Below are 27,156 nucleotides of genomic sequence, written 5' to 3'. Positions count from 1 at the left end.
TTCTCTTTCTTTCCTTCTTCTCCCTCTTTTGCTCCCATTTCTCTTCCTTTCCTTCCTTTCCCCTTTCCTGCCCCTTTTCTTTTCTTTTCCCCTTTCCCTCCTCTCCAACTCCCATTCTTGCTCCTGCCCTTCCTTTTCTCTTCCTTTCTCCTTCCCCCTCTTTCACTCTCCTTCTTCATCCTTACCCTCCCTTGCCCCTCCTTTTCTTTTCCCTTTCCTCTCCTCCTTCACCCTCCTTCTACGTCACACCTGCCCTATCGCCGCCTGCTGTGCCATCCTTTTTTTTTTTTTTTTTTTTTTTTTTTTTTTGTAATCAGAGTAGTGTATTAGTGTTATGGTCGGACCGCCTCATAGTGACCGTAAGACCTGTGTAGTCTGTGTATCAATGTAACTATGTAATTCTCTTATCCCTTCCCCTCATCCTTCATCCCTCTCCTACTTTTCTCATTGCTTCTCTTCCCCTCCACCCTTCCCTAGGCCCCTTCTCCTTCTTTTTCACCTTCTTCCCTTTTCCGATTTCACAGTCTCTCTCTCTCTCTCTCTCTCTCTCTCTCTCTCTCTCTCTCTCTCTCTCTCTCTCTCTCTCTCTCTCTCTCTCTCTCTCTCTCTCTCCACTACCTTTCCCTTTCCTCCTCTTTGCCTTTTCTCCCCTTACCCTTTTCTCTCGCTCGGCTTCTTCCACATCCCTACCCTAGGTTTTCTCTTCATTCTTTTTCCCCTTTCTTTCCTCCCTCACTCACCTCCCATACATCCCCTCTCCCCGTTTCCATCCTTTCTCCTTCCCTTCTCCCACAACTATCCTTCCTTTCTTTTTCATCTCCTCCCTCACACCTATCCTACCCTTCTTTTTACCCCTCCTCCTGCCCCTGTCCTACCTTCCCCTTTCCTTCCCCTCCCCATCCCCTCCCTTTCTCCCCGTTCTTCCCATTCCGTCCCTTCCCCTTTCCCTTCATTTTCCCTTTCCTTACTTTCCCTCTCCTTACTTTCCCCCTCTCCCCCACTCCCTCATCCCTCATCCCCTACCCTCCATTTTCCCTCCCCTTTTCCCCCGACCCTTCCCCTACTCTCATCCTTCTCTTCCGTCTTCCCCTATTTCCCTACATCCCCTTGTATTCGGTGGTGCATTGGTTAGCTTGTCCAACTTACAACTGGCAAAATCCGAGTTCAAGAGTTTCATTTCTCTTCAGTTTCGATCTTTCCACTAAGACGATAAATACCAGTTTCAGTCTTTTCTCATACTCCAGCCTCTTGAGTGGCACCTAATGGTCTAGTAGTTAGAATGGGTCAGTGGGAGTGATGGCCAGCATAGGTTTGATCTCCAAGAAGACTACCTGGAGTTAATATCCCCCGCCTTTAGAAGGCGGAGTGATACCGTAATGTTTTTGCCTGCTTCTGTGTGTGTGTGTGTGTGTGTGTGTGTGTGTGTGTGTGTGTGTGTGTGTGTGTGTTTCCATTATATCTCATGAACGGCTTGAGCTATCAACATGAAACCTTCAGTGTATCAAGATATGGCCAGAATCTTGGCCGAATTCGAAAATGGGCACTCGGGGTCAAGATCAAGGTCACCAAAACGGCTGCCAAAGGCCAACTAGTTTTTATCGCCCGCCTTTAGCACCATGATATCTCATGAACGGCTTGAGCAATCGACACGAAATCATCAGGGTATTAAGATATGACCTAAATCTTGGACTTGGCCAACAGCATATTCAGGAAGGCGATTAGCATTCGGCTCCCGAAACCTCTTCTTTCATTTCCTGCATAGAAGGCCATCAAGGGCAGTGGGCTGGTCATCTACCCTTAAGTATGCTGGACTGTTACCTACCCCTGAACCATTACGCATCTAAAGGGATAATATGACTTTTTTTTTTTCTTCGAGTTTATGAGATGGAATTAGGATTCAGGGGCTTGAATGGTGAGTAAATGAAAGTGTAGCCTATTTACTTTGACAGGTTGTTGATAGTTCTCCCTCTGTCAATTTTTCTTTCTTTTTTTTTTTCCCTTGCTCCCTGCACCCCATCTCGCCTCATTCTTGGGCGGTAAAAAAAGGTTGGGATGATGGTAATGATGATGATGACGGCTGCTTCGATCATACAGCTAGTGCATATCGCAGACTAATACTATTCTTGTTTCGCAGACAGACACTGAGGGCGCCTGCAGCTGAAACCAGGGAAACTGTAACTAAAATACAACACGGAAGTATCAGAGTGGACAAACTAACTGCTCTCACTGAAGGAGTATCAACAGAAACAAGAAAATAATAATAAGGATATACACTGCAAGAGATCTACCTCTCTATAGCCAGACGCCAGAATCCCATAGGTGTGGCCACAAACGAATCGCCTTAGGATCACCCTTTTCTCCGCCATCCGGCTGTCCTTTTCCAACTCGCACCACCCACACTCATGTATCTCTCCCTACCATCCCTCCATCTCATCTTCAGTCACCGCCTGTCCCTTCTCCCCTTCCACCTCACGCACATACGCATTCCTACAAACGCCAGTGTAGAAATTTAAAGGAAAATACTGCTTTTCAAAATAGACCAAATTATAAGGATTCATATTCAGTTACAGTGCAGAACAAGTGACCGTATCAGTGACTAAAGCTTAAAATAAATATTTTTAAGAAATTCCAGTCAACTGAACGAGGTTTGTTAAGACACAATCTATTTTTGCTGGGTCCCAATATCTCCCCAGAACAGGGCCTGCACTAGTCTTGCATCCAGGTCCTCAGTTGTACTGTCGGTTGAAGAGAGAGGAAAGGGGAGGGAAGAAAAAAAGTTTATGAAAGGAAAACTTTATTATACGGATTTTGATTCCGTAAAAACATTATATTCAATAGAGAAGGAGAATCAAACTGTTTTAGAAAATTATTAATTTCATAACTATAGTAAAATATTAGGATATAATATTTATGCAGATTTCTTAAACAAACTTTTCTTCGACAGATTACAGTCAGATATCAGTATTTATCTTATAACCAATCCAGTAATACAAATACGATTCATTTTATAACGAAGGAACCTCACGTCTGACAACCACTTAAATTGTACTGAAATTTCTTAAAATACAGTTGAGCTTCTAAGATTCTAGCTAAGTGTAAATATTTATCAGTTAATCGATTCATTTATGGGGAAAAAAGTGGATCCTCATAGAAGTAGTTAATTTCTGCCACAACGATACCTTCGTTTTATATAAATACATATATGTATATATAAACTGACCCTTTAATCTCAACCCAAGCTATACCACATTCAACATAAACGGTTCCAAATCCTTTCTGTGATTTCTACCCAGCTGATACTGCCAAGATCTAAAAGGATCCAGGTCTGTTCATTTCTGCCTGAATGGTACTTTCATCGTTGAAAAGGGTCCAAGGCCCTTCATTTTGATCCAAAAGAAAAAAAAGAACACAACTCATATATTTTCTACCCGAATGAAATCCTCATTATTCAAAATTTCTCCAGGCTTAGTAATTCCTATTCAGCCAAAGCCTTCATTATAGAAAGTTTCCATTTATTCCAACCCAAACAAATAATTCATCGTCGAAAAGAATCAGAGTCCTTCTATTTCTGCTTAGACGATATCGAGAAGCATCTGAGTCCTGTAATTTCTGTGCAGTAAGTAGCGTCAGTACCGGAAAGGATGGAAGTCATTTAAATTATATCCAAAGGGTATCCTTATGGTCACAAAGGGTCTAAGTCCCAAAACGATATCGAGAAGAATCAGTCTTTTATTTTCTTCGCAAAATAATACCTTCATTACTGAAAAGGATCAAAATAGTTTACTTTCTCTCCAGACCATACCGTCAGTTAGTGCAGATGATCCAACTCCCTCTAGGGATACACTGCATTCATTTTCACAAAGTATCCAAGTTCAGTTTAAAGATCCAAGTCCCTGTAGACTATACCTCCATTTATAAAAAGGCCTAAATTCACTTTTGCAAAGGATCCAAGTGAATTTTCACAAAGACACAAATCGTTGCAAAACATACCTGATTTTTTCGGAAAAGATCGAAGTTCTTGATGTAAAGACGCCAAGAATGCACTGAATAGAATCATAGTCGTTTAATCAACGTTGTTCACTTAAAGGTCAAGCTCCGTATAGAAAATAAGTATATAGATAAATAAGTAAATAATAAAGAAATAACCTTAAATATCGCAAAGGCTTCGATTTTGCTTTCTAAATGCGTGCGTGGGTGTGGGTGTGGGTGTGGGCGGGGGTGGTGGTGGTGCGAGGGACTGCGGGCGTAAGGAGTATGGTGCGAGGCGGGAATCGAGCCCGAGACCTTTCCTTGGACAGCAACACCCTGCAAAATCTTCAGAGCGTCTGGTTTAAGGACAGCAGGGAGGAGCAGGTGAGTGAAATTCTTTTTGGTTTTGTGGGTGGGCGGGCGGCCGGGCGCACTTTCTTAATTTTTTAATATTTTTTTTTTTAATGTGTCTGGCCCCAGGCTCAGCGGAGCGTGAACCTGGTGGACTGCAGGCTGTGAAGTTCCCCTCCCTCCCCTATTGTCCATCATCTGCCTGTTAGGGAATAAAGAAAGAGTTGAAGGACTTGTGTATAACCAAATGGCGTCGTCTTATCAAGCCTCGGAGTCCCCTGGGGGGGGGACCATAAATGCCCCCACCATCTGCCCGTCTCCCGGTGACGACTCAAGGTGCCTGGAACCACGGTCTGACTCTCTTCTTCTTCATTTCTGCAACATTCGCGGCCTTTCCTCTAACTTTCGCTCTGTTGAGCACCACGTCTCCTCCTCTAAACCTCACCTTCTTTTTCTAACGGAGACTCAGCTGTCTGAGGCAACTGACAGCAAACCCTTTTCTTTATCCTCCTACTTTCTCTATACTCATTTCAAAGCCAAAGGTGGCTGTTGTGTGTATATACGCAACGACTTATCTTGCTCTCGTGTTCCTGAACTTGATTCTTCTGAATTCTCCACACTCTGGCTTCGGCTTTCCTGTCATTCTCTGACTAAATATATCTGTGCTGTTTACTTATCCCCTAATTCTACTGACTATCAAAAATTCTTCGACTATCTTACTTCTACGATGGAACACATTCTATCCATTTCTCCTTTCTCTGAAATCTCCATTCTTGGAGATTTCAATGTTCACCACCACCTTTGGCTCTCCTCTCCTTTCACGGATCCACCTGGTGAACAAACCTACATCTTTTCTATCCTTAATGACCTAGAGCAGCTTGTACAGCACCCTACCCGTATCCCTGACCGCCTTGGAGAGAGCTCCAACATACTTGACCTCTTCCTCACAACTAATCCTTCTGCTTACTCTGTTAATCTTTTCTCTCCGTTGGGCTCCTCCGATCACAACCTTATTACCTTAACCTGTCCTATCACTCCGGTACGGCCTGTGGACCCTCCAGTGAAACGTCGTCTGTGGCATTTTGGAGCCGCGGACTGGGAGGCCCTCAGGCAGTACTTCTTTGATTTTCCCTGAAATGATTATTGCTTCCATGGCCGTGAGCCATCTGAGTGTGCCTTGCGCATTACGGAGGTTATTCTCTCGGGCATGGAAGCATACATTCCTTTCTCATATCCTTTGACTAATGCAAGAAAGCCTTGGTTTAATCACGCTTGTTCTAATGCTGTCCGCAACAAGGAGAGGGCCTACAAAAGGTACCGGAGCCAACCCACCCCTGAATCACATCATCTTTACGTTTCTGCCCGGAATCGTGCTAAGTCTGTTCTTCGCTCTACTAAAAATAATTTCATCCATATTAAATGCTCTCAACTCTCCGACTCGAATTCTTCCCGCTTCTTCTGGCATCTTGCCAAAAATCTTTCTAACGACTTTACCTCATCATCCTTCCCTCCTCTTTTCTACTCTGATGGTTCTGTAGCTATTTCTTCTACTGATAAAGCAGATCTCTTCGCACAGACTTTCTCCTCCAATTCTACCTTAGACGATTCCGGTGCTGTTCCTCCATCACTTCCCCCCTCTGACTTCCTCATGGCTGACATTAAAATTTCTTCAGTTGATGTTTTTTCTGCCATCACTGGCCTCAGTACTAACAAGGCATATGGGCCTGATGGGGTCCCTCCTGTTGTTCTCAAGAACTGTGCTTCTGTGCTTACACCCTGCCTAGGCAAACTCTTTCGCCTTTGTCTATCAACTTGTACCTTTCCTTCTTGCTGGAAGTTTGCTCTCATTCAGCCAGTCTCAAAGAAGGGTGACCACTCCCAACCCTCCAACTATCGTCCAATTGCTTTAACGTCCTGTATTACAAAAGTTTTCGAGTCAATTCCTAATAGTAAAATTTTAAGGCATCTTTCCTATCACAACCTTCTTTCCGATCGTCAGTATGGGTTCCGTCAGGGACGCTCCACTGGCGATCTTCTCACCTACCTTTCAGACTCCTGGTCATCCTCCTTTCGGGACTTTGGCGAAAGCTTTGCCATTGCACTTGACATCTCAAAGGCTTTCGATCGAGTCTGGCATAAATCTTTAATTTCCAAACTGCCCTCCTACGGTTTCTATCCTTCTATCCGTGCCTTCATCGCTAGCTTCCTTTCTGGTCGTTCTATAGCCGCTGTTGTAGACGGCCATCGTTCTTCTCCTAGATCTATCAACAGTGGTGTTCCTCAGGGCTCTGTCCTATCACCAACTCTCTTCCTTTTATTCATCAATGATCTTCTAAGCTGTACATCTAACCTTATCCACTCATACGCTGACGACTCCACCCTTCACCTTTCCATTCGGTTCCCGCAACGCCCATCTCAACAGTTACTTCAACAAGCAAGGGATGAGGCTGTGGCACACCTAATGTCTGATTTGGCTCGTATCTCTGACTGGGGTAAAAATAATATGGTTGTCTTTAATGCATCTAAGACTCAGTTCTTACACCTATCAACCCGACAAAATATTCCACAGGTATACCCACTAATGTTTAATAATATTCAGCTTAATCCTGCATCATCCTTGAACATGCTTGGGGTTTCATTTACTCGGGACTTATCTTGGAAAGATCACATTACATCTCTTGTAAAATCTGCTTCCAAGAGATTGGGTGTGCTAAGCTGACTCCGCTCTTTCTTTACCCTTGCACAATTGTTGACTCTATACAGGGGTTTTATCCGCCCCTGTGTGGAGTACAACTCTCATGTGTGGGGAGGCTCCCCACATACAGCTCTTCTCAATAGGGTGGAGTCAAAGGCTTTTCGTCTCATTAACTCTCCTCCTCTTACTGACTCCCTTCAACCTCTGTCTCTTCGCCGCACTGTTGCATCTTTATCTCTTTTCTATCGCTACTTTAATGGTCACTGCTCCTCTGAACTGTCTGCTTGCATTCTTCCACCTCTACGACGGGCGCGTAGCACCCGTCTGGCAGCAAACTCTCATCCTTTTTCTGTCCAACTCTCTAATGCAAGAGTTAACCGTTACTCCCAGTCTTTCATTTATGCAACAGGTCAGCTCTGGAACTGTCTCCCTCTGTCTGTATTTCCTGCTGCCTATGATCTCCAGTCTTTCAAACGCAGTGTGTCCAGGCATCTCAAAATGATCGGATCTTGAATTTGGCTCTATATTGTATTTTGTTTTTCTCTTGGAGGGAACTGTTACTGCGGGCTCATGGCCTTTGGTTCCTTCTTCCTGGCATAAAAAAAAAAAAAAAAAAAACAGGCATAGGACCTACCCATTTATATCATTGTCATCACGGATAGGCATCTCTTTCCAACACCATACTTGTTTCTTGCCAGTTTATTTATCCATTTGGCAGGTTAACATTCTTAGGTGCACTTACCACTAATTCTCAGCTTAATAAGGTTGTCTAAAGTAAATAGTATACTAGAGTTGGTTTGATAGCTGAAGCACAGTATGAGAGTGCTCCTGATTATGAGAAAATTAATGTTCTCGTCTAAGATGGATGTAGAGTATAGTTTGTTCATCTAACATAGCCCGTATATTCGTCTTTTTGTAGTTTATGTAGTTGAGTTGCGCCATTCTATGTCACTTCTTCATGACTTGTTATATAGCACAGAAGTCGAGGTGGCGAGATGGCAGTTGTAGGCCATGTTAACTCCGTCACTACGATTACATATTATAGCCAATTTGTTTTCATATGACGGGAGTGTGCCATTCACAACTCGAAATTCCGGTTTCTTAGTATTATAGTTGTGAAAGTGGCCCAGTTCCCTCAGGTGAAAACAAACTGGCCATAGTTCACGGGGTATAGGCTAGCGCGTTTGTCTTCATCTGACAAAGATCTCTAACTCCTTGGAGCTTGATTAATGGCCATGTTTAGTAATTTGTAGGAGGGATTTGTTTAGTTACCAAGGAGTTTCATTCCTACCTCATTTCTAAGGCTGATCGAATTCCATGCGGTCGCAACTTTGTATCTGAGTTGTGAAAGTGACTCACTTCCCTCAGATGAAAATATACTGTCTGTAGTTCCAAAGGCATGTAGTAACCGAATTATTATTCTTGTTGAGTGGCCCAGTTCCCTCAGATGAAAACAAACCGGCTGTTTTTAAAGTTAAAAGAGTAGAGTACCGTGAGTCAGTGAGGATGGCGGGTAGGGGGAGGGTGTCAGGTTCAAGGTCAGGCAAGGGATCAGATGGCCTCGTGTGGGAGCCGGACAGAGTGCCAGCCAGCATCCGGCAGGCGGCTCCGTGGCTCAGTTGGTTTAGTGCTGCCCCACATTTAGAGGACGCGCTGAGTGGCAAGTTCGAACCTCACCAACTGCCACTGAGTTTACAGGGTGAACGTTCATAAGTTAACGCCTGTCTGCAGCAATCTTAACCAAACCTACACCATACCTTTGTTTGCTTTAACCGTGTTTTGTTTCACTGTCTGTACCTTATCACTGTCCTGCCCCTTCCAAACCCTCCATATGACTACCAGCATCCGACAGGCGACTCCCTGAGTCGGTCGCTTTTGGTACAGCCCCGGCCAGGATTATCACTCCATCTCTCGAGGGTGGCGAACTGGTGGAGTTTTCCTTCTTTGTTACTCCTTAGGGTCCTGAGGCACGGAATGTTACTGGGCCAGGGGGGCGCGGCCATGCAGGGTTCTTCCCATGCACGACTGCGCCGCCCAGCCCTGTGGCAACAAGCCAGGCACCCTGCTAGCCCTGGAGAGGTTTGCTCCATCACTGAGATGTGCATCGCAACAATGAAGGCTTTCTTTGGGGGTGAGAGGTGGGCATTGGGCGTTCTTCTCCCTAAGATCTTAGGAGAATGAGGTGCCTCACCTTGTCATCCCTGAGTGCTTCACCCGTGATGTCCATTCTGCCTCTCATCGTCGAGAGCATCGGCCCCAGCCGTCGCAGCCTGTTATCTCCCGTCAGATACATAGGAAGTGGCGGTGGCTGGACGTCCCTTTGAATCTGCGCAACTGCCAACCGATCACTGACCCGGGTCGGGTTCAAACCACTGCCCTGTCTCCCGATCCTCCTGCCGGCGACCACCAGTTGCCAGCACATGAGGAGGGACAGCCCTCTCCATCCGACTCCATCTCAACGGCTGAGGATGCATCGACCAACTCTTCGGCTGAGGTGGAAGTAGACAGGTCCTCCCCACCTCCAGCAGCAGAGGACGGCTCATCTCGCCCTGTCCTTAAGGTCAGTGACCGTCAGCTCGAGTTCTCTGCCCACTACAACCTTTTGGTTCTTGGTGCCTACACCCGGTCGTACCAGATCGGCGAGTCTCACTATAAGACCCTGTACGACCTTCTCGGGGTGAACGACCTGGGTGTGGGTATTCCATCTGACCTGAGTGTCAGGAATGAGACGATCAGCCTTGCTGACCTTCGTGCTTATTTTATGCTCCCGGCTCGTTTGTTTCCGTAGACCAGCCGTCTGTCCTCCTGCCTTATTTGTCGTTTTCTGTATTTTCGTTCAATGTTTTGTTTGGCATAATACCCCTCCTAGTGGGTAATGGCCATTAAACCCCAGCAAGCAACATCAACAACAACAGGCCAGGGTAGAAGTGATGTGGTTGCTCCGTAAGCTACTATTGTTTTTCCCGTGTTTTACTGTTTATATGCTTGATCATTCATCTCCTTCCTTCTCTTATCACTTATTCTCATGTATGTTAGTTATATAGCTTTGAAATGGACAGTTTACTTTAATACCGTACAGAGGGATAGTGCTATGTAATGCGTAGACTAAATCGTTAAGAAAGAAGTATTATGAAATCTTCCAAAACTTCTTAGAATACAATGCCGTATTGTAAGCGGCAAAGGAAGCTTTGTAACATTTCTTCCTCACTGATTTATTTAGATTACATTCCCGTTGTAAAGGTGGAATTGGGGACGTCGTAGCACCTCTTTATTAGCGATTTCTTCTGCACGAACCTAAACCACCACCTCTCCCCAGCGCGGTGTGACCCTGGACCCGCGCAAGACGTGGGAGGCCTTCATCCAGAACTCGAAGCGTCAGAAGGAGCAGCGGCGCAACCGCAAGAACCGCCGCAACCGTAGCCGCAAGAACCAGATCCCCATTCCACGCGAGGGCCCTGTGGGGCCCCCAGGACGCAGGGGCCCCGCAGGTCCGCAGGGCCCAGCAGGCGGGACACTGAGCACCCATGAGATGGAAGAATATATCAAGGACTTTCTTACAGGTAGAGAGAGAGTGAGAGAGAGAGAGATTCGTATAAGTTGGTGGGAGTTACAGTAGAGGGGAAGAAGGATATGATTATTTTTTAGTTTGATCTAATATGTTTCAGATTTTCAAAAGGAAATAATGTACTTACGGTCGCCACTTATAAGAATGAGTTTTGTTAGCATTAACTTCCTTAGTCTGGCGACTTATTTATCATATTATTATATCTACCACTATTAATTTATTTGACGCAGGGAAGATCTCTTACAGTGAAAGGGTTAGTAAGGGCTGCATTTAACCCCTCCAGTTCCAGTAATCTGTAAGATGCAAAATCGTTTCAGTTAGTAAGAGCAGATAGAATACGTCATCAGATCGATAGGGTTATATAATAGTTCAGTCAGGGACAAAATTCCGTTTGATGTTGCACCTCTCCCTGCATCTCAGTTAAATCTGCTAGCGCTTACTGATATTCTTAAACTCTAAGAGGCTCGGTATGTTTCTGTGTCTATTAAGATTCCCTGTGGTATTATATGTTAGGTATGAATGTGATGGATAACCATGAGCTAAAATTCACTGACAGTCTTCTGCCTTACTGTGTCGATAGTAAAGCGACGCAAACAGATTATAAGATAAAGCTAAAGTATAATACGCAAAACAAGCCGCTTAGGGAGATGTGTCAGAACGCCTCCTAACCTCACAAGATTATGGTTGCGTACGTTAATATGATTCTGAGATGGAGTCAGGATTTCGGGGGCTTGAATGGGTGAGTGATGAGTGGTGAGTGAATGAGATTTGAGCTTGCTGTTCTTTTTCGTCCCGTCATCATTCATGTTTTTAATGCTTTTTTAACCCTATCCCACCCCACCTGTGGATGAGAAGAGGTGGGATGATGATGGTGATGATGACTGATGATGGATCATCCTGCCAACAGAGTTTCTGCGACCGAACAACACGCTGAACGTGACGGAGAATGCGTTGGCAAGGTTTTCAGGGAGAGGCAGGGTTAGAGCTGCATTCACCGCTACTCTTCCACGCCCCGCAGTGCTTAGGGCTTCCGCGCTTTCCATCGTCGACAGCTTCACTATAGTAAGTCAGTCTCTCTCTCTCTCTCTCTCTCTCTCTCTCTCTCTCTCTCTCTCTCTCTCTCTCTCTCTCTCTCTCTCAAAAAAAATAATAATAATAAAATAAAATAAAATTCTGTTTTTTTCCAGATTCCTCATATGCTCTTCACTTACTTTCTTAGTAATCTGTTAACCTCTCTCCTCATCTCACCTCACAACTGTCTCTTTCGTCACGCATATCCTCTAATCCTCTACTTCCCATCCAGTCTGTATGCTTTCCCAGTCGATTCTACAGTTTCTTTCACCACATTGATCCTTTTAACTCCTTACCTCCTTGTTTTAACCCAACACGCCACCTCTCATGATGCGCAAATTTCTTCTGTGTTCACCTTCCAACTTCACTTCTTTTATGTGCTCCAAATTGTATATGATCAGTTGCTTCTCTTCTCCTTTTACTCTACACCTTTTCCTCCTCCTCTAGTTTTTCTACTCATTGCAGCAACTGCTTCCTCGTATTTTCCTTTACCTCTGTTCACCCCTCGCTCATGTACACCTTTATCTTTAACACTGCTATGAACTGTAATAATCAGAGATCAGTGCCTAAAGTTGAACCATTTATTTCCCAACCTTCTTATTATTCTTCAGAGTCTTCATGTGTACTTGAGGTTCAACTTGCGCCTGAAAATGGTATTGGCTGTTAAACCCCTCCGACAAAAATGTCCACCAGGGCACCACCATTCCCATCCACTTCAGTTGATACATCCCACTGTCCAACCACTTCATTTGCTCTCGCATTCCCCACTTCATCATTCATATCACACTGCTACAGTCAGACGTTTCCAAGGATGATTGTACACTCTCCCAGAACTTTTTTATTATAGTCACGGAGTCCTTTGCTGATGCACACGGGCATTTAAGTTAATGCATACAGAGTATAAAAGCACAGTCTTTTCCTCAGACCTTCACGCCTGGAGTGTTCGAGCGTCGTATGGTTGTGGAACATGGCGGATTCACGGCTGTACGAAGAGGCATATACCAAGTGACCGCCTCACTTGTCCTGCATCCTTTGCCTCTCCTTGCACCTCCTCACAGAACGTCAGCCAATCAGGACATCAGCGTCTACCTCTGCATCACTACCTGTACCAGAGAGAGGTGAGGTGGGGAAAGATTTTAGGTAGAGAAGTGAGATAGGGAGAAACTGTTGTTTCTTTTATGACCCCAGGCTCATTTGAGCATAAACCCAGTGGACTGCAGGCTCAGCTTGCCCTCCTTCAGTTTACCAACCTCCTTTTAATTGAGGGGCGTTCTTATAACGCGGCAGCTGATTCACACAATTCGACATGTCACAGTTCCATCACCTCACGTCAACTTTCAACGTTCTGTCACCTGTGCCGTGTATTCACACCATCCGTCACGATTCCGTCCAGTTCTTGCTCATACTCAGAGTAGGCATGGTGCTTCATAGACTAGAGTTTAAGCTTCCTGCATTAATTGCACCTCTGTTTGATGAAGAAACTCGCCTGAACTCTAAAGAGAAATGGTTGTGGATTCTTACACCCTGAGAAAAAGACAATTGAAGGTAAATACAGTACTGGACACTTTACAAGGAGCTGGAAGATGATGAAAAGACAATTTTTTTTTTCTTAGTGGCAGAATAAAATTTTACTATGGCACTACAAATTCCACAGCTCATCGTAACTATACTCTTTTACCTTACCGACCTAAAATTGCCATCTCTCCGTTTTGAATGCCGAGTTGTAACAATAGTTTAACACTAGAATATAATGCTAGTTACGAAAAGTGCTATGAAAAGGATGTAGAGCCGTGGCATTGTCATGCTTTGCCAGTGAGTTACGTGAAGTAAGCTGTAAAAAGACGAATATCTGGACCAAGTTAAGGAGAAAGTACTATAGCGCCATATTATGATCTCTTGTTACAGGTTAAAGTTAAGAGAGTATGGTAACTGCTTCTCTTAGACGCCGCTGTTCTGACGCGGTACTAATGAATTATCATGTTGTTTCAAGTTTTTTTGTGCTAGTGGAGAAAACTGATGCTCTTGAGAAACTAAAATTCAGCCATTATTATTATTATTATTATTATTATTATTATTATTATTATTATTAATGATATTATTATTATTATTATTATTATTATTATTATTATTATTATTATTATTATTATTATTATTATTATTATTATTATCATCATCATCATTATTATTATTACTTATTTACCATCTTCATCAGTCATCATCGTCATCATCATCATTTACCATTTAACTAAAGTATGACGCCTGGTGGTCTAGTGGGCTAAGACGCCCTAACCGGACGGAGCTTGTATTTTCATTTAGGGGTCATTGGGGCGTATTGCTTTCATAATGCCACACAGGGAAAAGTGAGGCTGGTCACAGGCCATCTATTGCCAGATGCCTTGATCCCTTAAGGGGTGGCTACAAACAAATCGCTTCCATATCACCCTGTCCCATGCCATTTCACTGCCCTCCCCCTAGTTCACACACCCCTCTCTTATATACCTCTCCACTCCATCTCTCCATCTCATCCTTGGCCTCCCCCTCCCTCTCCTCCCTTCCACCTCACTCACACACACTCTTCTAGTTAGTCTCGTATTCTCCATCCTCTTCACATGGCCAAACCACCTCAGCGTATTTCTCCTAACGCTTTCCATCACATTCACATCTACACCACAATGCTCCTTCGCTTCCTCATTTCTCAGTCTGTCCTTCCATGTAACTCCACATGCTTCTCTCAAATAACTCATTTCCACTGCTCTCACTCTTGACTTGTGTCTTTCCAAAAAGTCTGGTCACCCTTCCCTTAAATGTCAAGACTGAGTAGCGTAGGCCCTGGACCCTACGCTATTGATGGGGCGATATGGGATTAGATGATGGATGGATGATTTATGATTATGATGATTATGATGTGGTGGGTGGTGACGACCATCATCCACTCACTTAATGTAGTGCTGCCTATTTCTTCTTTTACCTTTAGTATTCTTTTTCTGTGTCTGCCCTCCTCTCTTCCTATTTTCTTCATCATTCCTGTCACTTTTTATTACCTTTCTTTCCTTTTCAGGTGACTTTACAGAGAGTGACAAGCCTAATGATTTCCTGTAAGCCAGGCAACAATTTGCAGCGCTGGGTGGTAACCATATAACCAACCCACATGTGTTTCCCACGTGTCAACAAGTTGGTTGGCAGAGGGTTAGTGCCCCTCCCCTTAAAACCACTAACTCAAAGACAAACGGCCACCCCTTACGGGATTATGGCGTCTGGCTATAGATAGATAAATAGATAGAAGATTTATTATTATCATTGTTATTATTATTATTATTATTATTATTATTATTATTATTATTATTATGATTATTATTATTATGATTATTATTATTATTATTTATTATTATAACAGGCGACGGCTTAAATGGTCTGGTGGCATAGGTAGTGAGGGCTCCGTGACGGCAGTATTAGTGGGTCACGTTATGCTGTTGAGGGGAGACACGCTTCTCCTTGCTGTGGACAACCCGACCAAGTAAGAATTTTATCCCATATTCCCTGTTTAACTGTCTACCTATCAGCCTCTCTACAAATATAGCCAGACGTCTTAATCCAGGGATATGTGGCCACAAACGAAACCCCTCCATGTCGCCCTGTTCTCCGCCATTAGCCTGCCCTCTCTCTGCAGCACACATCACCCTCTGCCCACCGCCATCAGGCTGCCATCTCTCTCCAGTTCAAACCACCCTTACTCATATTCCTCTCCACTCCATCCCACTCTCGGTTCCCCACCCCCGCTCCCCTCCCATTCCACCCCACTCGCATACACTCTCCAAGTCAGTCTCTTATTCTCTTTGTGCTAAAAACCGCCTTTAAATGCTCTCATAAACTTTGGCACATGTTTTTGTCATTGCTGCTTGCTTTTGCCAGTGGCTTTGCTTTTTCTTTGTCGCTGGGTTTTGCCTTGATCTTTCCCTTTTTTTTTCTTTCTCGCCTTTATTTTGACCGTAACATTTGCTTGTTTCGTTTGTCGCTTGCTTTTGCCCATGACCTTTGCTTTTTCTTTGTTGCTTGTTTTTGCCCGTGACCTTTGCTTTGGTCTATTGCTTTCTCTTTCCCTTGACCTTTGCCTTGGTTTGTTGATTTCTTTTGTGCGTGACCTTTGTCTTTGGTTGTTTTCTGTTGCCCGTGACCTTTGCTTTTTTTTCTGTCGTTTTCTTTTGCCCTTTTCTGTATGCTTTTAACTTTGTTGCTTTTGTCTGCGACTTGCTTTTACCCGTGACCTTTGCTTTTGTCTTTTGCTTGCCTTTGTCTTGGTCACTTGCTTTTGTCTTATTGTTTTTTTTTTTTCCTTCTCTTTTCCCTTTAGCGAGTACTCTTGTCTTTGACTTCTGCTTTGCACTGTCGCTTGCTTTTGTCCGTGACCTTTGCATTTGCTTTTGTAATTGCTTTTGTCTTTGTTGCTTGCTTTTGTCTGCGACAATTGCAACAATCATTCGAGTGTCATGAACTATAATCCTGCCTATCTCATAGGCCTACTGTAGTTGTTTTGTGTTCATCTGACGGAGCTAAGCCACCCCCACAACTTGAATACAGAGTTTTGATTGAATGAAATTCGACAAATTTAATTATGAGTAGTGAAGGAATCTCTTTGATTACCTATCAAATCAACCCACCAGTCTGATTACACTTGGCTATTAACACTACTAAAAGAGGTTAGGAATCTTCGTCAGGTTAGAACATATTATGATCTGTGGTATGGTAACATATTCTTTGGAGCCTCATATCAGTATGGTGATATTTAAATCTAGTATCGTGACATACATTGCAGTGTTCCATTTATTATCCATCCAAGTTTGATTAATTGAACTTCTACAGTACAGACCGAACTGATATGCCACAAACCCATTCGGACATATCATGAAAAACACTCCAGCTCAGTGCATCAGTTATGGACGAGACAGTCCATGCATGAATTCAGTACAGACAGTGGGTATTAGTGCCTAAGTGGCGCGCGCACACACACACACACACACACACACACACACACACACACACACACACACACACACACACACACACACACACACACACACACACACACACACACACACACACACACACATTTTCATGACTAGTGTCTACCCTGCATTATTTTCCACCACCTACAACCCATCTGTTGCTTAATGTTGTTTGCTTTCATACGTCCACTCATTGCAGAGCTGACGAGAAATTTAAGAAAGCAGCCAAAATGTCTTAACACTTCACACCAGCAGACACAACTGTCCCCACAGCACACAAAAACAGGGCATATGTAATATATGGACAACACTGGTGTTTTTCGTCATGATATTAATTCCTTTTAACTTTCTCCAGGCGAGCACTGCAAGCCGGCACTGGGTCCAGTTTCTCGGCAGCGCTTATTGGGACATAAGAAAAAAAAAATAGAAAAAGAAAAGAAATAGCGGAAATTTATGAACAACGGATTTGATGCAATGGAAAGCTGCTTTTGCTTTCGTAATGAAGTTGTTGTTTTTTTTCCGATTGTGTTTGTGTTAATTTGTTAAGTGAAATCAGGAACTGTTCAAATCCTGCAGTCAGTATCGTCTCACTTCAATGTATATAGAGAATTATCGCAACTCGAGTTTGAGGTTCGAGATCTGTAGTAGTCAATTCAAGTTTGACAGGTTGTGTATATAGAATTATAACAACAGGAGTTTAATAGCACATGTTTGAGCTCTGACGTAGATATTGCAAATGAGATTTTCCTCTTGTACTGGGAAATTTGGGACACTACTTTTGTGTGTGTCTCGAAACTTTGGGACACTACTTTTGTGTGTGTCGCGAAACTTTGGGACACTACTTTTGTGTGTGTCGCGAAACTTTGGGACACTACTTTTGTGTGTGTGTCGCGAAACTTTGGGACACTGCGTTTGTGTGTGTGTCGCAAAACTTTGGGACTCTCTCTCTCTCTCTCTCTCTCTCTCTCTCTCTCTCTCTCTCTCTCTCTCTCTCTCTCTCTCTCTCTCTCTCTCTCTCTCGGCAGCATAGCATAAGATATCCCAGTATATACTCTTATGGTAAGCCGTGAAGAGGACGAGGTTTTTGGTCGAGGATGTAGACCGCCATTTTTGTTGGACATGGTGAAGTAGCACGATCTGTATGTTATAAATTCTCTTGGTTAGATGAGATTAGTTTGATTTATATTATCAAATCAATCCAAGTTTGGTTAAAAATAAATGGTAAGGGAAAATATCCATCAAAAAAGAGAAGCCCTTAAAGTAAATACTAGCCATGCACTGTTTATGGGGTAGTGATTGGGTCCGTGTGTTGTACTTTTGGTGTGTAGGTCATTTACATTTAAGTTATTAATGAGAAACTGTAGGCCATGGACCTGTAGATATTTTTTCTGGGTGGTCTCTGTGTTGAATGTATTGACTAGTCTTTTCACTATGACGTAGCCTAAAAATGTTATTTCTCCCTTTTGAATGCTGAGCTGTAACAAAAGATTAATACTAGAATCTGCTGTAGGAAGATTATGGAATCGTTGTATTGTCATTTTGGGCCATTGAGCTACATGAATAAGCCGAAAAAAGGGTGAAAATCTGGGCCAAGTCAGGGTGAAAGATCTATTGTATAGTTAATGATGCCACCATGCTGAGAGGGTTTTATAGCGAGAGAGAGATGTTTTGCGTCTTGCGTCCTTGCTGGTACAAAATGGATCAACTTTTAAGAGACTAGTATGCATATGGTCTTATTAGCAATCCCCTCAATCCGATGACGTATTATTTTTTATTCTTGCTATTACCAGACGGCTTTGTTCGACGTAAGTAAAGAGCTCTAGTTTGGAAGGAGCTAATGAACGCTACTTTCAGACACCTTTACTTCGCATAGGGAGTACTTTTTGAACCTTACTTAGGACCTTCCCTGGAGAGAGGCGCCTTCACACGGTGGCACAGATGTAACTGGACGGTGGAGTAGCCCGGTTATGCAGACGTCCTCAAGCTCTCTACTCTTCCTGCAGAGAAGGATAGTGGACTGCGGGATGAGGACAGCTTCAGCCTGCAGTCCACCGGGGTTCACGTTTAGATGAACCTTGGGTTACCACTACTACTACCACCATCACTACTAGCTAGCTACCAATAGTAGTTGTAGTAGTGGTCGTAGTGATAGTAGTAGTAGTAGTAGTTCCCCTATTACTACTGCTACTACCACTACTACTACTATTACTACTACTACTGCTACTACTACTACTTCTACTACTACTACAGTGACGAGAGGTAAAACGAAAGAAAGGAAGGGCCGAAGGGACGATTGTTATTAATGGTATAATCAAGAAGGAAGAAATTGTTATCTTTTTATTGAAAAATATTTGTTGAGTCAGCTGGGTGTGGATGATAATATAGAGAGGACTTTATGGCTTATTTTAAAAGTTTGTGGCGACGTGGTGTGAGGCTGTGCCCTCGTGTCTCATCTGTTTCACTGAGAAGACTTTTGGTACGGGTAAATAATGGGATCGGCCACGATGGGGCCCATTCTGTCTTCCTTAAGAAAAGCATCAGATAAATTCTTAGCAAACTTATCACTTTCATAATACATTAATATTGCACTGTTCCTTAGCAAAATTATTACTATTATCCCTATTATAAAAAACGTGAAAAGAACATTACGGATTCAGGGAACTAAGTCCATTTATGCAATCGTCGTTCCTGGTCAAATTATTGGATTTGTATTTTAAATACATATTTTAAAAGAAAAGATAGCAGTAAATGAAAGACAGTTTGGTCTTCGTCGTAACCTGTCCACGACAGACGCATGCTATGTTTTCAAAGAAATTATGTACGAAAACATAAATACAGTTAATAAGGGCCTTATTATATTTGTTGACTCGTCAAAGGCTTTTGACATGGTTGACCATTTCATCCTAGGTAAAAAACCTGTTGAACTTAGAATTCAATCTGATTTGATTTTTATAATAATGTATTATATACCTAACCAACTGGCAAATATTAAGTGGCAAGGTTATGAGGGGGATTTTCACTTTACGAATATAGAACATGGTGCAAGGCCGGGGGGAGTTTCATCACCTTTTTGATTTAAGTATATTGATAGAATTTTATGTGATAATACGTGTTTAAGCGAAGAATGCATCTTGGGTCATATCGTATGCCGATGACATCGTCTTACTTGCAAACTCATATCACAGTTTGGATGGAATTTATACAAGGTTTTGTGATAATATTCAAAGGCTTAAATTAATAATAAACAAAAATATTAAGTGTGTGGTGTATGGTAAGGTTGTAAATTACAGAGAAGAAACTTTTATAACGCTAGGTGATGATATGCTTTAAATTAAGTCCTGTGATTATTTAGGTCACTCTATATATTTCAACCTGAAAGATAACAAAGGTATAGAAAGAAAGGCTAAATCATTTTTATGGAAAATTTAACTATGTAAACGAATTTTATCTCAGTGAATGTCCATCCATCCACCCATCATCCAATCCTATGTTGCTCCATGAGGAGCGTAGGAGCCCAGGGCTAGGCAAGTTGGTCATGACATTTAAGATGAGAGTGACCAGCCTTACTCATCCCTGAGAGGCATTACGTGAGCAATAAGCCCCAACCACCTCATGGATATAAACCTACACAGGCTCAATCCAATTGGAGCGCCTTAAGTACCCACTAAACCACCAGGCGCCATAATTTGCTTATATGATTACCACCCAGCGTAATAAATGGTTTCGTGGTGTACAGGAAACCATTTGGCTTGTCACTCAATCTAGAGTCACCCATAGGCAAAAAGAAGAGGGAAGAATGAAGAAAAAAAAAAAACATGAGGGAGTGTAAAGTCACCAGCAGGCAAAATGAAATGGAAAGAATGAAGGAAAGAAAGACAGAAGAGGAAGGAAGGAAGAGAGGAAAGGGCAGACACCGAAAGCAGCACTACATCGAGTGAGTGGATGGTGAGCGCCCCCACCTACCACCTAACAATACAATTTTATTTATATTTAATGCATATTATAAGCCTGACTATGGTCTTTGTCTGTGGACCAGTAAGAATATTTTTAGCACAATAATTTTAAGAGCATACGAGATAGCCCACGCTAAAGCCTTATAAGAGATGATAGGTGTTCTAGCCAATGCCAGTAACCATGAAATTGCTGAGGCTAGTAATCAGCAACTCTTAAGGCATCGTTTGGCCCTTACAAATGTACGATACATTAAAAGACCACTCAGATCACCAAGCTAAATTATTAAATTAAACTTGCCTATTTTGACAGGCGGATATTTTTGCTTCCATGTTCTTAAATTATTTCAAGACATATAATGTAGATGTGTCTTCCCATAGCATGGATGTAGTAAGAGTCAGAACAGTGTGGGTACAGAGGCATAAGAAACGTACAGTTCCCTCACTGTTTTAGGATTCACTTTTTTATTTATTCTTAATCTGAATCATACACTGAACATAGATCAATATAGATGTCATTCATTATGTGTGTTACGTGATGTATTTATGTATATATTAATATTGGCGCATTAAAACGCACAGTAGGCTATGTCACCGAAATATTTTTTTTTTTACGAAGGGTTAGATTGATACACGTAAATGATGTATACATACAGTATTAAATCTGTATTCGTATAAACGATATATAATGATTTGTTCTTTGTAATTTATCTACGAAATAAAAGATTGATTGATCGATAGATTGATTGATTGATTGATTGATTACTACTACTACTACTACCACTACTACTACTACTACTACTACTACTACTACTACTACTACTACTACTACTACTACTACTACTACTACTAATGATGATGATGATGATGATAATATATCACTGAATGGGAGGTTAGTCATTAAAAAATGGAAGTCAACAGGGTCGGGTGATGACTGTATAATATTCAGTGTTATTCAGCCTTAGCACAAGCCAAGGGTAGTCCACTGTAGTACCTATACTCTTTTTACTCTAACTTGGCCTTAAAATTGCCATCTCTCCATCATGAACGCTGATGGTAGTCACAAAGAAGTGGTGTGGAAAGGATGTTGAGCCATAACATTGTCTTCTTCTGTCACTGAGTTACATGAAATAAGCTTGAAAAGGACGACAATCTGGACCAAGTTAAAATAAAAGAACTATAGTTAATATGAGCAACAGCTACTGGTATACCTGTTCCAAAGCCTGACCAGCCTCAGGATTCTAACCCCAAATCTTTATACTCTTTTTACTTTAACTTGTCCTAAAATTGCTAACTTTCCACCTTGAATACTTTTGTTGTTGCTGAGCAACCCCATTCTGTCTGCTCGAGCAAACCCATTAACCACAGGAAAGCAACTGCCCCAGCAGGGTGGTCTCGAGCATTAAACCGATGTTCCCCTGCGGCTGACATTGCCTCATGACAGCGAGACGTGGGGAACAGTGTGTAGGTTTGGTTCTTTTATGGACGCCGCATTTGCATCTCTCCACCAGTTAATAGGGGCACCATAATAGGCTTCACTTCACCCCGTAATTTGATTATATGGTCATCACCCAGTGTTGTAAATGGTTTCCTGCGTCACAGGAAACCCTCCGTCTTGTCACATAAAGCAGAGCCACCTTAAGTGGAAGGAAGAATAATAGAATGTGACAAGAAGGAAGGGGAAAAATTGGAAAGAGGAGGGCAGACACAGAAACAGAGCGAGAAAGTGGAAGGAAGAAGCAATCATTACATCCAGTGAGAGGATGATTGTCGCCAGCACCCGCCATTGCCACCTTGAATACTAGGCCGTAACAATAGACGTACGTTTAAGTACTTGGGTAGTGTGATGAGTAAGGATGGAGGTTTGGAGGGTGAAGTGCTTGAAAGGGTACAGCAGGGAAGAAAGGTTGCTGGTTCTTTGAAAGCAGTGATAAGAAACAGGGAAGTGAGCATGGAAGTGAAAAAGTTACTACATGACAGTATTGTGATACCAACTCTAACGTACGGAAGTGAAGCTTGGACGTTGTTGGAAGGACACAAGTCAAGAGTGAGAGCCGTGGAAATGAGTTATTTAAGAGGAGCCTGTGGAGTCACATGGAGAGACAGGCTGACGAATGAGGTTATAAAGGAGCGTTGTGGTGTTGATGTGGATGTGATAGGAAGCGTTATGAGGAACACACTGAGGTGGTTTGGCCATGTGGAGAGGATGGAGGGTGAAAGACTGACGAAGAGAGTGTATGTGAGTGAGGTGGAGGGGGAAAGAGGGAGGGGGAGGCCGAGGATGAGGTGGAGAGATGGGGTGGAGAGGTATATGAGAGAGGGGGGTGTGAGTTGGGAGCAGGGGAGTGAAATGGCGGGGGACAGGGCGACTTGGAGGCGATTTGTTTGTGGCCACCCCAAACGGGATTGAGGCGTCTGGCAATAGATAGATAGATAGATAGAACAATAGACTAACAGTAGAGTATGGGTACATATTCAGTAAAATCTCAGGTTACTTCTTCAAACACTTTCCATTGAACACTCCTGGCTAGATAAAATTGTGAGACGTTGGCTGGAATAGAATAGAGGTTTTCCGAATGTGAGTGGTTTAATGGTGACAGTGTTGACTCACTTAGGCTCCTATGACTCACACACAGCTGAGTGAAATCATCTAACGTTCACTGCAATGAAATGCTATAGCTAGGGGCAGACTTATGGCAACCATTACCCACTCACTTGATGTAGTGCTGCCTACTTCTTCCTTCACCTTTATCATTTTCTTTCTGTGTCTGACCTCCTCTCTTCCTATTTCTCCTACCCGTCCTGTAACTTCTTATTACTCTTTTTTTTTTTTTTCCTTTTCAGTTGTCTTTACATTGACAAGCCTAATGGTTTCCTGTAAGCCAGGAAACCATTTACAAAGCTGGGTGGTAACCATATTATAAATCTATAAGTGTTTCCGACGTGTCAACAAGTAGGTTGGCGGAGGGTTAGTACCCCTCCCCATAAAACAACTACTGTAACTCATAAATAAACGGCCACCTCTTACGGTATTATGGCGTGCAGAATTCGTGCTAGAAAAGGTGTTAGATATAGCCTTCAATAACACTCACAGCGTCGGCACAACTCTGGTATTCTATTCCAGCTTTACGCCAGACGAGTTTATTCAGGTCAGTGAGTCATAGGAGCCTGAATGTTACTAGTGTTACCATTAACACACACACACACACACACACACACACACACACACACACACACACACACACACTGTGTGAAGGATAGGTACGTCCATCTGACTCACGTACCGTACTTTAAAAATTGTCGTCAAAAATAGGGACCTTGCCATCCACTTAGCGGTTTGATGTTTAAGCATACGGCTACATCTTAACCTGTACAGTTTTCCGATTTATTCTTGTTAGACATGGTGCCAGCCGAGTATGGATTCAAGCACACTAAGGTACTGGACTACTGAGCCAATACCATCACGTAGTCGTCTGTGGTCTAGCGGACTGCGACGCCTTCAAGGTAAGAATTCATCCTAGTGATAGTTTATTGTTAAGGTGATACGAAGGCAAGGATCGTCGGTTAAGGAAGTTCCCTAACACCTCTTCCTAAGCGATTTATTTGGCTTATTACACCTACTGTCCTCTTCTGTTACATAAACCCTTCCAATATCGCCACGCACTGCATAAGTAACGTACCAAAGGATACTAACCAACCATATCCAAAAGTAAATCGCTAAGGAAGAGGTGCTAGAGATATATTAACCAGCATATCCAGAAATAAATTGCTAAGGAAGAGGTGCTAGATTTATGTTAACCAGCCATATCGAAAAGTAAATCGCTGAGGAAGAGGTGCCAGGGAACCTTCTTACCCGACGAGAATGAGGGTCACAATATTAGGTAAAGGAATCAGTAATGCAAAATGATCAATGTGGATTCCAGATTAACAAAAAATAGTTATATTTTCGTCCATATTATCAGTTTTCTTCTTTTGAATGAACTGTCTCTGTGGATTTTTTTTTAATTCCTTTGTCTTATTGTAATGTGTAGTGCGTTCTTGAATGCGAGGCTTGGGGGGGGCTAGGTTTACAACTGAAGAGTTGAGAGGAAGGATGAGACTGGAGTGTATTGGTGTTGTGATGAAGAGAGATTGAGATGGTTTGGGAGGAAGGATGGGATTGGAGTATGTTGGTATTGTACTAGGGGTTGAATGAGATGGTTTGAGAGGAAGGATTCGGCTAGATTATATTGGCATTGTGAAGAAGAGGGTTAGATTGAGATGGTTTGAGGAGAAGGATGGAAGTGGAGTGTATTAGTGTTGTGATGAGGAGGAGTAGATGGTTTGGGAGGATGGATGAAATTGGAGTGTATTGTTGTCATGAGGAGGGGTAGATTGAGACGGTTTGGGGGGAAGGATGGGAATGGAGTGTATTGGTGTTGTGATGAGGAAACGAGGAGAGGTAGAGATGGTTTGGTCTGCCTCTCACAACTCAATGCTGTACAGTAATGTATGTGTTCAATATCTGTCTGTCTATTTAAATGTACCTATATGCGTATGTAAATGTGGCTGTATGCGTATCTGTATGTAAATGTGGCTGCATGTGTATGTGTGTGTATGTAAATGTGCTTATATGTGTATATATGCAAATGTGATAGGATGTGTATGTATATGTAAGTGGGCCTGTATGTGTATTTATACGAGTATGTAATTGTGGCTGTATGTGTATGTGAAAGTGGCTGTATGTGTATGTAAATGTGGCTGTATGTGTATGTAAATGTGCCTGAATGTGTATGTAAATGCGCCTGTATGTGTATTTGTTTGTGTGTGTGCATGAATATGCCTGCATGTGTATGTGAATGTACTTGTATGTTTCTGTGAATGTAAGTGTGTCTGCATATACATGTCATGTGTGTGTGTGTACAAGTGTATTGTGAGCAGGACCAAGATGCTAATGAGAACGGCAATGAATGGTCAATAGGTCAGAGGGAGGGGGGGTTATGAAGTCAGGAAAGAAGAGAAGGAAGGAGAGAGAAGGAAAGGAGAGGAGAGGAAAGATAAGAAGAGACAGAGGGGAGGGAAACGAGATGAGAGGAAAGGGAAAAGGGAGAAGGAAGGGAAGAGGGAGGAGGAAAGGATGAAGAAGGAAGAAGAAAATGGTGAGGAGAGGAGAGGGAGCGAAAGGGGGGTTAGGATGAAGGAAATGAAGAGAGTGAGGAGAGAAGGGAGATGAGAAAGAAACAAGAATTGGAGAGAGAGGAGAGAAGGAATAGAGGAGAGAGGAATGGGGAGAGAAGAAGAGGAGAGAGAGCAGAGAGGAATGGGGAGAGAAGAAGAGGAGAGACAGCAGAGAGGAAGGTGAAGTAACAGGAAACGGAGGGAGGAAAGAAGGGGATGAGGGAGAGGAAAGGAGAGAAGAAAGGAGAGAGAGAGAAAGGAAAGAGGGAGAGGAGAAGAGAGAAGGAAGAGAAAAAAGAGAGGGAGAAAGGAGGGGGTGAGGGAGGGAAGAGGAGGAGGAGGAGGAAGGAGTGTAGAAAGGAATGAGGGCGAGAAGACGAGAGAGAGAGAAGTGGGGGGTAGGGGAAGGTTATAGGAGGAGTTTTACAACGATATATCCTAGGTAACAGTGAGGAGTGGCATGTTGATGAGAAAAATACTGACCCTACCTGAATAGGGGTCGATATGGCCATTACATACATACATTCTCTCTATCACACACACACACACACACACACACACACACACACACACACACGTACAATACTGTATTATTTATCTACCTAGTAACATACACATCTTTTACAACCTATGTGTAACACACACACACACACACACACACACAAACACACACACACACACACACACACACACACACAAATACGTACAATACTGTACTATTTATCTACCTAGTAACCTACATCTCATTTACAACCTGTGTGTAACACACACACACACACACACACACACACACACACAGGAAGAGAGAGAGGGAGAGCGAGAGGGATAGAGGGGAATGGAGGGGGCGGGTTGGAGTTTGCGCTATGAGGCCTGACACAGGGACTTGTGCTACAGCAGTGAGAGAGGTCAGCCAGGAGACTTAACACCATCAGAGTAACACAAGGAAACTAAACCAACACCTGGACTCGTAACACCGTGTACAGTGCTACACTAAAGTAGCACAGAAGTACACCTTTGGGAAATAAAACAACAGGTCGTCCTTCAGCAAAAACTGGGGTCTTGAACATCAGGAAACAAAACTACGGCTTTATAACCTTGCTGTGCACGGAAAGTGTACAGCTCAGCAGAGCACAACTGCTGCTCTGTACTATGTTCCCATCAACATCTAATTCTAACACCACCCCTGGAGTGTTCAAGAGGAAGTAGAGAAATTATTAAAGAAAAAAACTCATTATCAAAATTCTGGCTATGTTCAGTGACAGGTGACGTTGGCAGGTGTAGAAAGAGGAGGTGGAGGTGTGTAGAGTGAGGGGGTTAGAACTGAGTCGTGTTGTTGGTAAGATCCATTAGTGAAGGTGTGGTGTAGAGGAAAGAAGGCAAGAACTGGGAGGTGTGGAG

At 42.9% G+C, this 27,156-nt stretch overlaps 1 protein-coding gene across 1 annotated transcript; it reads left to right on the top strand.

Moving 5' to 3' along the window:
* Nucleotides 1-4,182: 4,182 nt before the first annotated feature.
* Nucleotides 4,183-17,064, top strand: LOC145413475 (adipolin-like). The gene is made up of 6 exons (XM_080283173.1): nt 4,183-4,353; nt 10,332-10,575; nt 11,488-11,642; nt 12,576-12,769; nt 15,046-15,165; nt 17,007-17,064. Exons 1-6 carry the CDS (start codon nt 4,183-4,185, stop codon nt 17,062-17,064), a joined length of 942 nt encoding a protein of 313 aa, XP_080139299.1.
* The last annotated feature ends 10,092 nt before the right edge of the window (nt 17,065-27,156 follow it).

The sequence above is a fragment of the Coenobita brevimanus genome, chromosome 96 (genome assembly GCF_032717465.1).
Source record: "Coenobita brevimanus isolate Jiangsu-jjx chromosome 96, ASM3271746v2, whole genome shotgun sequence".
Taxonomy (NCBI): domain Eukaryota; kingdom Metazoa; phylum Arthropoda; class Malacostraca; order Decapoda; family Coenobitidae; genus Coenobita; species Coenobita brevimanus.
The sequence above is the reverse complement of the archived record's forward strand: the minus strand, read 5'-3'. Positions and strand labels throughout refer to the sequence as shown.